The following is a 12,291-nucleotide window of genomic DNA, read 5'->3' as shown; positions in this document are numbered from 1 at the left end:
ATTTTCATAGAGCAATGTATACTGCTTACCTGAGCAAAAGGTGTTACAATCAAGTCATCTCCATGTCTGTAAAAACATGAAATAAAGATGGTAAGTGTCCAGAAACAAAGCAAATATCATTTCATTAGAGATAATTATTGTACACTGCTGCTTAAAGTGGAACTTTAGTCAGAAAGTCCTGCTAGATCACTTCAGGCTGGTCCCTTTTGCAGGTACAGCTATGTAAAACATTAAAAATAAGTGCATATAGTGTTTAAAAACAGAAATACACCATCTCATCCTGCTCTGCACATGCTCAGTTGCTCTCTATTTTTATGGAACTGTGCTGAAAATGTAGAGGTCTATCTGCTGACAGCGTAAAGATTTACTGCTGGTCAGGGGCTCTGGACTTCAGCAAAGTGCAAGCTTCCAGCAAGAAGAAACAGGAGCACTACTGGAGGCAATTTAGAGCACACACTAGCATAATTATTGTTGAATGAATATCCCTTGCTTAAGAACATTCTTTTCTATGAAATTGTTGTGAGCAAAATCCGCTTTAAATATTATATTGTGATAAAATGCATTAAACCGATCTTTTTCCCATTTTATATGGTGGTTTTCAAATGTTGAGGAGAAACTGAAAGCCAACACCTTACTAGCAACTAGGGGAACAGTTTTGTTTTTTCTTTTACTCAGGATTTTATGAATCTGTTCCAGAGGGTCATAGAGGCCCTAAAGAGAATACAGTATAATTTATTTTTTATTATTTTTTTTAATATTATTATTTTTTCCTATTCAATGACTTAAATCACATGTGCTGGGTGAAGTGAGTTCTGTTACCTTGTGCTCTGCACAGAGAAGATAGTCTCCAGCAAAACCTATAATCTCTAAGTGAGATCACCTTAGATCGTATGCCCATTGAGGGTTAGGGACTGATGTGAATGTACAATATATACAGTTGTGTTCAAAATAATAGCAGTGTGTTGAAAAAAGTGAATAAAGCTCCAAATCCTTCTAATAGCTTTTATTTCCATACACACAAATGCATTGGGAACACTACACATTCTATTCCAAATTAAAACATGAAGAAAAATATATCAAATTTGTGTTGCTCCTCTAAAAAAATTGAAGAATAGTGAATATTAGACTGTTCAAAAAAATAGCAGTGTTTATATTCTTCTTTACAAACTCAAACATTCACTATATAAACTGAAAAATGTTTGAAGATTTTGCTTTCCTTTGAATCACTTAATGAATATTTAGTTGTATAAGCACTGTTTCTGAGAACTGCTGTACGTCGATGTTGCATGGAGTCAACCAACTTCTGGCACCTGTGAACAGGTATTCCAGCCCAGAATGATTGGACGACATTCCACAGTTCTTCTCTATTTCTTGGTTTTGCCTCAGAAACTGCAATTTTGATGTCACCCCTCAAGTTTTCTATTGGATTAAGAGCCGGGGATTGGGCTGGCCACTCCATAACGTCAATCTTGTTGGTCTGGAACCAAGATGTTGCACGTTTACTGGTGTGTTTGGGGTCGTTGTCTTGTTGGAACACCCATTTCAAGGGCATTTCCTCTTCGGCATAAGGCAGCATGACTTCTTCAAGTATTCTGATGTATTCAAACTGAGCCATGATCCCTGGTATGCGATAAATGGGCCCAACACCGTAGTATGAGAAACATCTCCATATCATGATGCTTGCACCACCATGCTTCACTGTCTTCACAGTGTACTGTGGCTTGAATTCAGTCTTTGGGGGTCGCCTGACAAACTGTCTCCGGCCACTGGACCCAAAAAGAACAATCGTACTTTCATCAGTCCACAAAATGTTGCGCCATTTCTCTTTAGGCCAGTCAATGTGCTCTTTGGCAAATTGTAACCTCTTCAGCACGTCTTTTTTTCAACAGTTGGACTTTGCGGGGGCTTCTTGCAGATAGCTTGGCTTCACATAGGCGTCTTCTAATTGTAACAGTACTCACAGGTAACTTTACACCTTCTTTGATCTTTCTGGAGCTGATTGTTAGCTGAGTCCTTGCCATTTGGGCTATTCTTCTTTCCAATCAAATGGTAGTTTTTTGATTTCTTCCACATCTTTCAGGTTTTGGTTGCCATTTTAAAGCATTTGCGATCATTTTAGCTGAGCAGCCTATCATTTTCTGCACTTCTTTATATGTTTTCCCCTCTCCAATCAACTTTTTAATCAAGGTACGCTGTTCTTCTGAACAATGTCTGGAACGACCCATTTTCCTCAGAATTTCAGAAAGAAATGCACTGTAACCAGCATGTACAACATTTGCTTCCTTCCTTCCTTAAATAAGGGCAATAATTGCCACCTGTTTTTCAAAGAATGAATGACCTCACCAATAGAACTCCACACTGCTATTATTTTGAACATGCCCCTTTCAATTAGTGATTCAATTACACAGAATCAGCAGCATGCATGTCATGACTGTTGGGTCTGTTGGATTTCTATTACTCTACTACACCTGCTAGTAAATTATTTGCAATGTAGAAATATCATTTCTACCAAAAACAGTGATTGATCAGGTTAGTGATGTCTGACGGCTATTATTTTCAACACAACTGTATATGTATAGCACCGCGTAAATTGACAACGCTATAGAAGAACCTGAAATAGAATAGAATAGGTCTCAAACTGCCATAATAAACGGGACCATGAACTCTCTGTACACAGACACTCTCTGTAACAAAGAAACCTATTAAAAAATAAGAGCTGGGAATTGCATCCAAATGTTGGCATTAAAACTTGACAACTTAATCTACAATTACAGATATAAGGAGCTGTCAGTTTATACTGACACATCAGATGTGTGGAAATAAAAGAGTTCAGCAATACCAAAAAAACCCCCCAAAAAACCCTTAACAAAAGGTAGTAAAGTCTGTTTTTTAACTTGTATCTGCAGGTAAGCCTATAATAAAGCTTACCTGTAGGTACTGTAAATATCTCCTAAACGTGCACTGTTTAGAAAATATTTACCTGTGTAGAGCACCGACGCATGTGCTCTGAAACAACGGCATGCCCGTGCCATTCCTTCAGAGCTGTGTGCCGTAAAAAGTGGCTCCCACGCGCATGCCCACGACATCATCGTGGCTTGACCATTCCAGCCGCCAGTGCTCACGGACCTGGAAGGACAGAGTGAAGATGGAATCAGCTCTCAGAGCTCTACTCACTCAGTTCAGCAGAGTGTATTTTTAGATCTCCGCCCCTTTTTTCTGAACTCTCAGTCAAGCTGTATAAATTCAGCACTTTGAACAGATGTAGAGAAAAGAATACTGCAGATACAGCAGGTACAACTTATGTACGAGGATTTGTTTTATCTCTGTGTATCACCTGAGGCCAGTCATTTCACTGGGTATATGTAATAGTTTACAACCACTTTAAATTAAAGTGCCCAAATATCAATGGGTGGGGCTCTGTTTGAAGTCACTTTTACTCGTCTGGAGTGCACACTGACACCCAGTGGGATGCAGATTTAGCAGCCCTCCCTGGATGGATTTACACAGGTTTTCTTCATGTGTTTATATGGAAAAATATCAAGTGAGAGCATAAGTTTATGTTTTTATTGGTTTTAATAAATGGTATTAAGCTATGGAAGCTCGCGGGAGCTTTTTTATTTTTTGCACACTGCAGTGCGTATTATGCTGATCACTTATTTGCACTTCATAAAAGGTCTGCGTATGCATTATGTATTATGATTTATTATAGAAGATATTATAATTGATATTTGGGCACTTTAGGTTAAGGTTTATTTTTTGGTAGAGCTTTTTTTTCATCTATTTCCAGTTTAAATGCTTAAGGGTTGAGGAGCAGCTTCACAAATTAACATAGGTTGAGAGAATTGCAATGGTACACCACATTTTTTACTACATCAGAGATGTGCATCACACAACATGCTTGTTGTGTATACTGTATTTAATAGTAATACTGGCTGAATCACACAACTTCTGGCACCAGCATTTTTATTTAACACAAATGTGTAATAAATGTTGCATTTAGACCCCACATCATTCTTCTAAGGCCCTGCTGTTTGTAGAGATAGTTCTTATATACTGGATATTATATGTAATATGTAATAATAACTGTAATAATACTATACACGACAAATTAAAAAATGTATTTTATTTATTTATTACAGGTACTTATATAGCGCCGTTAATTTACACAGCGCTTTACACATATATTGTACATACACATCAGTCCCAACCCTCAAGGGTGTACAATCTAAGGTCCCTAACTCACAGTCATACATACACATACTAGGGCCAATTTAGACAGGAGCCAATTAACCTACCAGCATGTCTTTGGAGTACTGTATTTAATCTATTTATTTATTTCAGGTACTTATATAGTGCCATCAATTTACGCAGCGCTTTTGCATATATACTGTATTTTACATTCACATCAGTCCCTAACCCTCAAGGGGTGTACAATCTAAGGTCCCTAACTCCCATTCATGCATACACATACTAAGGCCAACTTAGACAGGAGCCAATTAACCTACCTATACTAATCTATTAGTATTATTCAGCAAAGGAATGGAAAGATGTAGAAATTTGCCTAAAAAGCAGATTACATTTTAATGATACAATGTCATTATTACTAATGGGGTACTGCAAAGCATTCTTTGTCTCACTAAGACAATAGGTGACTTCTATGGGTGTAACAAACACTTTATTGCCAAAAGTATTGGTCGGCCTGCCTTTACACGTACATGAACTTTAATGGAATCCCAATATTAGTCCGTAGGGTTCAGTATTGAGTTGGCCCACCCTTTACAGCTATAACAGCTTCAACTCTTCTGGGAAGGCTGTCCACAAGGTTTAGGAGTGTGTCTATGGGAATTTTGACCATTCTTCCAGAAGCGCATTTGTGAGGTCAGACACTGATGTCGGACGAGAAGGCCTGGCTCGCAGTCTCTGCTCTAATTCATCCCAACTTCGCAGTTTGCCAACTTCCTAAAATTCTGTTTTATTGAGGAACTAACAGTATCATTTATAGGGCTTATGATGCAGGCAAAGCATATACATTGGATGAAAAGTCCACTGGGTTTCTGCGTGTTCTTCCATCCGTGTTGATATCTTCCAATCATTGTCCCCAAAGAGACTCATTCCCTTTTATGGGGGTTGTTTACATTAAAAGATACTTTTCTCCTAATGAGTCACCAAGGGTGAGACTCCGGATGAAGGCGCCATCTTAATTATCATCATTGTTCTGTCAACCTGATTGTTTATTTGAGAGTAAGGAATTTAAAGAGCAAGAAACAGACAGTAGCAAGACTATAAAATTGTCATTTTACTGATCATCTAAGAAAACGTGGACTGTCAATCACAATCCACTACACCAATGCTCACCAATATGAGAGGGCACTTTTCCAATGGCCTTAAATTTAAGGAGGTATTTTCCTTTTGACCACCAACGTGAAGGAGCTGTACAATATTTACTGTCTTCATTTGCCTTTCAGGCCATTATTGCTGTTTGTGTCATTTTGTTATTATTACAGAAATTGTGTGGTCGCATGGAGTTGCCCTGGGTGTCCAATATACTTACTACACCATATTCCTTCTTCTTTTATGTATGCTTATATCGCACCCTACTGTTCACGATAAAGTGCTTCATGTAGATATAGAAACTAGGGTTCCTTAAGATCTGAAAGTTATTAAAAAGATTGACAAAAGGCTGCTGTACTGTGTATAACCCTTCCTACATTCAGAACAGATATGACCATATCAATATAGTAATAACTGCAAAGCAGATCTTGGATCCTGGTGTTGTGCCTTCGTCTATGTTAAGGGTCTGAATCTACTGTGCATTGATGCCATTCTTTCCTAGTCATGACGTATGACACTGACTTAAGCTCTTGACAAAGTCATCTCGTGTGCTGCAATATACTGAATACTACTTCTATCCATTACACAGTTGAGGCTTTGTCAATTTCCTTTCATAAACAGTACACAACAGCTACCACTGGCACAGATATTCACAGTGAAGGCTTTCTGGGCAGGCAATGTGTGTGGTACCACACAATACAACTTATTACAACATTACACAATTACAATGCGTCTGTGTTTTTCACCTATGACTAAAAGCAAAGTATGAATTCTCTCACTTTGCATGCTGGGTTTGTTTCCATCACAGATAACAGATCTGTACAACTAATCTTGCTACTCTAAAGCCGACTAAACATAGATCAAAATTCTGCTGGTTCAGCAGGGACTGGATGAATTTTCATGTACGGGCAGGCTGGTTGTTGTACCCAAGTAGATCTTGTGTACAACCAACAACGAGTTTGAGGTACTGGCCTCCACATTCTTTAGATCTTAATCCAAGTGAGCATCTGTAGGATGTGCTGGAAATACAAGTCCAATCCATGGAGACCCTAACTCGCAACTTACAGGACTTAGAGGATTTGCTATTGACGGCTTGGTGTCAGATACCACAATATGCCTTCAGAGGTCTAGTGGAGTCCATGCCTTGACGTGTTAGGCCCCGTTCACATTTGAGCATTTTGTAGCTTGAAGCTCAGAAATGCTCAGCAAGCAAAAACCTATGGTTTTCAATAGCTCTTGTTCACATCTGAGCATCCTGTTGCATGTAGCAAAATGCCTGTCACTCAGACAAGTACTTCAGTTAATTTTAAGGCAAAATTGAATGTTTTCCTCCCAATAGACTTCAATGAAAATGCGTGAAAACCGTGACATGAGCTTTTTTCGAGCGTCTTTTCATTTTGTTGCATGTTTTCTGCTCATACAGCAGCTCTACACCCCTTTTGCAGCAGCACTCCACACCTTTTAGTTGAAAATGCCTGACAAAAGCTGCATAAATGTGCACATCTGCTAAAAAAACACTCACCAAAACTTGAAAAATGCTTGAAAATGCGACACGTGTGTGTGTGTGAATGTAGTCTTAGGGCTGTTTTTTTTGGGGGGGAGGACCTACTCAATATTAGGTTGGTGGTCATAAGATTATGGCTGATTGGCGTATATGAGAAAATACTGTATATGAGAAAGGAAACCATTTATAAAGAACTGTGTAGGCCTTCTGAAATGGCTTTCTTTCTGCCAGCCTGTCATGTTTATTCTTTGGCTTCAATACATTCTCTGAGTTTTTGACCTGGAAATAGTATACAGGTAATAATTTCACCTTTTCTCTTGACTTTAAATTACTGCAGACTCCTAACATATCCAGGAAACTAGCATTCTTAAAATGAGGCCCAATATGGCAGAAAATTTCCCTTCTCACATTCAATGTAAACTGTAAACTGTTGCTCATTTAATCTTCACAACTGTGAACAAAAGAACATTTCCAGCCATTTGCTAAATGTGTTAATTTGTCCAACATGTTTTTCTTCAGAATTATATAACAATTTTAAAATAATTATCTGGCACACTGCCATATGCTAAAGATGAAGGCCAAATCCAGCTTGCTATATAATATTTAATGAATAACCCTTTTGAGGGTTTTATAAGGCATTGCTATTGTTGACATTCCCAGTGGTGCATCTCATCAGCTCTACTGACAAAAAAATGCTGTAAACTTCTGAAAATAATAAATATGAATTCTAATGTAAATCACTCCATGATCACTGCTTTGAAGTGGTATTAAACCCAAAAGTAAACATGTATTACATTGCAGCTTACCAAGTATGCAGTAAGATACTGCAGAGCTACTAAAAAAAGCATGAGTTATATTATTAAGTAATGCGGTATTTTAGTAGTGAAAACATTCTTTAATGTTCCAGTTCTCAGCGGAGTTCCATGCTGACAGCTGAATGTAAAAAGGATTGCCGGCAATGAAAACATTTGCAATAAAAAATGAGTGAGGTCCCCCCCATCCTTACCAAGCCCTTCAGGTCTGTTATTCAGGCCAGAAAAGGGGGGATGAGCAAGCGCCCCCCCCAGAACCATGCCAGGCCACATGCCCTCAACATGGGGGGTGCTTTGGAGGCTCTCCCAACCCCCCCAAAGCACCTTGTTCCCATGTTGATGGGGACAAGGACCCTTCCCCACAACTATGGCCAATGGTTGTGGGGGTTTGTGGGCGGGGGCTTATTGGAATCTGGAAGCCCCCTTTAACAAGAGGGACCCTAGATCCCACTCCTCCCATGTGAATGAGTATGGGGTACATGGTATTGCTACTCATTCACAAAAAAAAAAAAAAGTGTAGTGCAAAAATGATAGAAGATAGTGTTTGACAAGTCATTTATTAAAAACAAAAATAAAAAAATATTCCCCAAAGTAGATCCAACATCAATCACGATGCCCGTCGCCACCGCCAACCAATAAAAAAGAAAAAAAAAAACCCTGCTCTCGATGTTGGTTCCCAGGCATCTGACAGCTGCTCCTGCCTGACAGTTCTTAAATATCTAAGGCCATCCTGTGACCTCAACCAGGTGACCCGCACCCTTGTGACGTCATTATGCGCTGTAATTGGTAAAAAAAAAACACCTGACCTGTGCTCAGGTTCATTGCTTTGGCCAATCACAATGCACTGTCAGAGCGCAGTGCATTGTGTACCCGGCGAATGCCCTTACTGATCGTGTGTTCGGCGAACACACGAACAGCAGATGTTCGAGTCGAACTTACGTTCAACTCGAACATCAAACCCAACATTAGGTTTTACTCCACCTGTTTATCTGGCCAGTAAGTCTGTTGTTTTTCAACAGAACAAACTCGCATACAAATGTAGCAGTTAAGAGTGTTGAGATAAATCATTTACCACTGACAGGGGTCTTTACAATGATCAGATTTTATTTATTCATTTAAAACCTTTATCCCAAAAGAAAAAAAAAATGTTGCTGTGTACCTGCAGTGTTAGCTGGAGTTCAGCTTCAAATTGTAAGTGTATCTAAATCTACTAGTACATCTAACAAAGGGGACACCCCAGTCTGGCAACGCTGCTGTCCAAAGGTGTCCCCTGTGCTCCTTCATCCACAGTAGGGGCACTCTAATACAGGAGGTCTGTTAATGGCCAGATCACCAGGTGAAAACAGAGGAAGAATAAAACCAATGCAGCCACCATATCTAATGATTGCTAAGCTGCAATATATTACACTTTTGGTTTTGGGTGTAATTCCATTTTAATTCTTACTGAATTATCTAAATCACAGTAACCAATGACTGACCTCACAACACATTCCAGCCAGTGTTATCAAAGAACATGTCAGGAATTCAGCACACATGAATGTACACACCAAATGTAATAATAGGCACTGCCTTCCATTCTGCTGCGAGTATGATTCCTACCCACATACCTCGCACACATTGTTGAGAGAGACTGTTGTACTTTCATTTCTCACACCTTATTGTAAGGCGTGCCCTCCGAGAAGCGGAAGTATCCTGCAAGTACTGTATGTTGTAAGACAAAATCTACTCTCATTGTGGAGATGTACACTGGCAGTGTCTAGAGTCAGTAACTATCAGGAGTTACTGATACTGAACTACAGAACGCACTCAACATGTACAATGATGACTTTTGTTGCCTCTTAAATAAACATGTCAGCCACTATAAACACAAAAGTGGAAATGTCCTGCTTTCTGCTATTACCTTTATTAGTTTAAAAACTATTCTGGCACACCTAAAAAGTTTGTTATAAGGCAGCCTACCTTTCCTGACTTCTAAGCCCCAACATCTGCAACTGTGTCCATTATAGCATCAAGACAAAAAAAAACATACGCATTATATCTGTGGAATACTTGCATGTTTCCCCCATCTTTTTCCCTTCAAAGACCCTGCAGGTACTGAAAACCACCCTTGATCTGACAGGAATGAACTCAGCATTAGAATAGCTATCGCCACATTTTAAAAAATCATAATTAAATCCCCTGTGCACATAACCTTGGTCCATGCTGTGGTTGTTGAGCTAGAATGGGCAACAGGGCGCCCCCTCACCCCACTGCTGTCGGAGCACACTGCTCACTAAGGAAAAAATGCTGTTTTTATTGAGTTCTGATTGACAGCGGATGTCTGTGACAGCAGGAGCACACTAAAAATGAGTGCCATTATGCAGCACAGCAGGAGGGGGAGGGGTCAGATTGGATCAAAAACACAAGCACAAGAGTATCAGCAAGCAGGGCCATGTGATCAGCTGACTGTGATCATTCTGACTGTGGCAGAATAGTTTGTATAACTGCCTCTTCATTGCCCTTAGTTGGCTGGATGTGCCTTGGGGAAGTTGTATAAACTGTTCAGTCATGGTCAGCTCCAGAGCTGCTGTTAGAGACCACGGGGCCCCATAGAGCCAACCTGACAGGGCCTCCCACCAAAAAAATACAGTTTACTATGCTTCGGTTATGAATGAACATAGTGAGTGATCAGTACTGAGCACTCATTGTGTTCATCCAAGATAGAAAGGGGCTGGTAAAATATGAAATATTTACCAGACCCTTCCACCACTCTCCATCCTGAAGGATCCTATTGTGAGCTTGCAGCTGCTGGTAGGAAGGAGTGGAGGATAGCTGGCAGCACTGTAGGAGTGGGGGTACACAGGGGGCCTAAGCAGCATGGGGAAATGTAAAGTGCACAGGGAGGGTGATAAGGTGTTACAGGGGGGCAGTTACTGAAACCAATCCCCTGCATGGCTCTCTCGGTAGCAGCTGAAAGCCAGTGGGAGGGAGAGGAGAAGAAGCCAGCTTTCAGCCGCTGCAGAGAGAGATACAGTATATAGGGGATTGGCTCCAGTAATTGCACCCCCACCATGCCGATCATCCTCACTGCCCACATCCGATTCAACCTTTTGCCTGGGCCCCGTATAGGAGGACTGGTGGTCCCCGTTATCCATGGCCCTGGTCAGCACAATGCATGTTTACAAGCAGCTAGCTGATCACACAGACTCACCAGTACTGACTGCTGCAGAATAGTTTATATAACCTCCCAGAGGTGAGTCCAGGCAAGTGAAGATGCAGAGGAGGCAATTACACAAACTATTATGCCACAGTCAGTGCTGGCAGGGCTGTGTGATCAGCCATCTGCTAGTATATAATATATATGCTCTATGCTGCTTGCCCAGAGGCACCAAATGTTTACTAGCAGCCGGCTGATCACACAGCCCCACCTTCACTGACTGTGGTAGAATAAATTGTATATCTTCCTCTTGACATCTTCGGTTTGCTGGATGTGCCTCTGAGAAGTTAAACAAACTATTCTGGCGTGGCAGGCTGGAGCAGTGCACATAAATTGGGCTTCAGCCTGGGGTGGAGCCACATCCAGCACGAATATAAATATAAATGGGCTTTTAATGAATGACAGGGCCACAGACTAAAATGGGACTAAGTGCTACATGGCCTGGAGGATTCAACAAGGCTTTTTATTTATGTTATGGTAATACTTGTATTACAAGTGCTGTTGTGGGCTGACAACAAATAGTATTTTTGTAAATTAGGTGGTGTTAGCCTTCCCAGTGTATTTTTCTAAACTACTCAACCACTCAGACTCCCAGATCTTTACGACATAAAGGATAATTAATCTGTAGTGCAAGATATAAATTTGGGGGTCTAAATAACCTCTTTGAGATAATGCAGGAGGTATGCAGAAGACATAGGGCAGCTCTGTATTTCTGACATGATCAACAGGTCATTTTTGCACCTTTCAAATAGATACTGTGTAACAAAATGCTTCCAATTTAACCAGTGGGGAGAAGGTCACATGCTCCTGTATCCCCACACATACTGGGTATTTCCTATCGCTCCCAGGGATGAAGACATGAGTGGTGCAGTGAGAGAACACCACTAAAGTGAGTATCAGTGGGTGGTAGGTGCCCCAGCTGGAGAACCTGTCACTTTTACCTGAATGGCCAAAGTAAATGCATCTATTTAAAGGTGAATTCCAGGCAGATATAAAAAGGTACAAATTAATGCAGTTTCTTTTTTGGAAGCTAAGAAAGTATCTGAATTTGATTTGGTATCCATCTATTTTGTATAGTAGTCAAAAAAAGGGAACGTAGAATCGGCACAAGGAACCAATTAGGTGTTCAGAAATACAAAGAGCATGCTGGTGAGATGAGATTATCAGTGAGCTGCTGCTCCTTTCACTGTCCAATCACTGAGTTTGGGTGGGGAGAAGATCTGTAAGTGAAAGTTAAACTGTGACCAAGAAAGATCTGGATCCCTTTCTTCGCTAGGGAACTGTGCTTTATTACAGAGCTGTGTAAAACTCAGGATTGAATGGACAAAAAATATTTGGCAAGTAAAAAAGCTCAATATATACAGGCATACTTCGGTTTACGAATTTAATTTGTTCTGCGGGACTTTTCGTATAACGAAAAAATGCGTAAACCAAAACGCCGTTTCCCA

At 40.3% G+C, this 12,291-nt stretch overlaps 1 protein-coding gene across 5 annotated transcripts in view; it reads right to left on the bottom strand.

Moving 5' to 3' along the window:
* Window positions 1-12,291, bottom strand: part of LOC149453630 (3',5'-cyclic-AMP phosphodiesterase 4D) — a 1,049,085-nt gene that overhangs the window by 282,157 nt on the left and 754,637 nt on the right. For all 5 annotated transcript variants that reach the window (XM_089688054.1, XM_089688055.1, XM_089688058.1 and 2 more), the window contains exon 3: window positions 30-66. In XM_089688054.1, the coding sequence (XP_089544180.1) occupies window positions 30-66 (37 nt within the window). The remainder of the gene's footprint in view (window positions 1-29; window positions 67-12,291) is intronic.

This window comes from Staurois parvus, unplaced genomic scaffold (assembly GCF_062004578.1).
Source record: "Staurois parvus isolate SC_StPar_1 unplaced genomic scaffold, SC_StPar_1.0 ptg000445l, whole genome shotgun sequence".
NCBI classification, from domain to species: domain Eukaryota; kingdom Metazoa; phylum Chordata; class Amphibia; order Anura; family Ranidae; genus Staurois; species Staurois parvus.
This window is presented reverse-complemented; position numbering and strand designations above follow the sequence as displayed.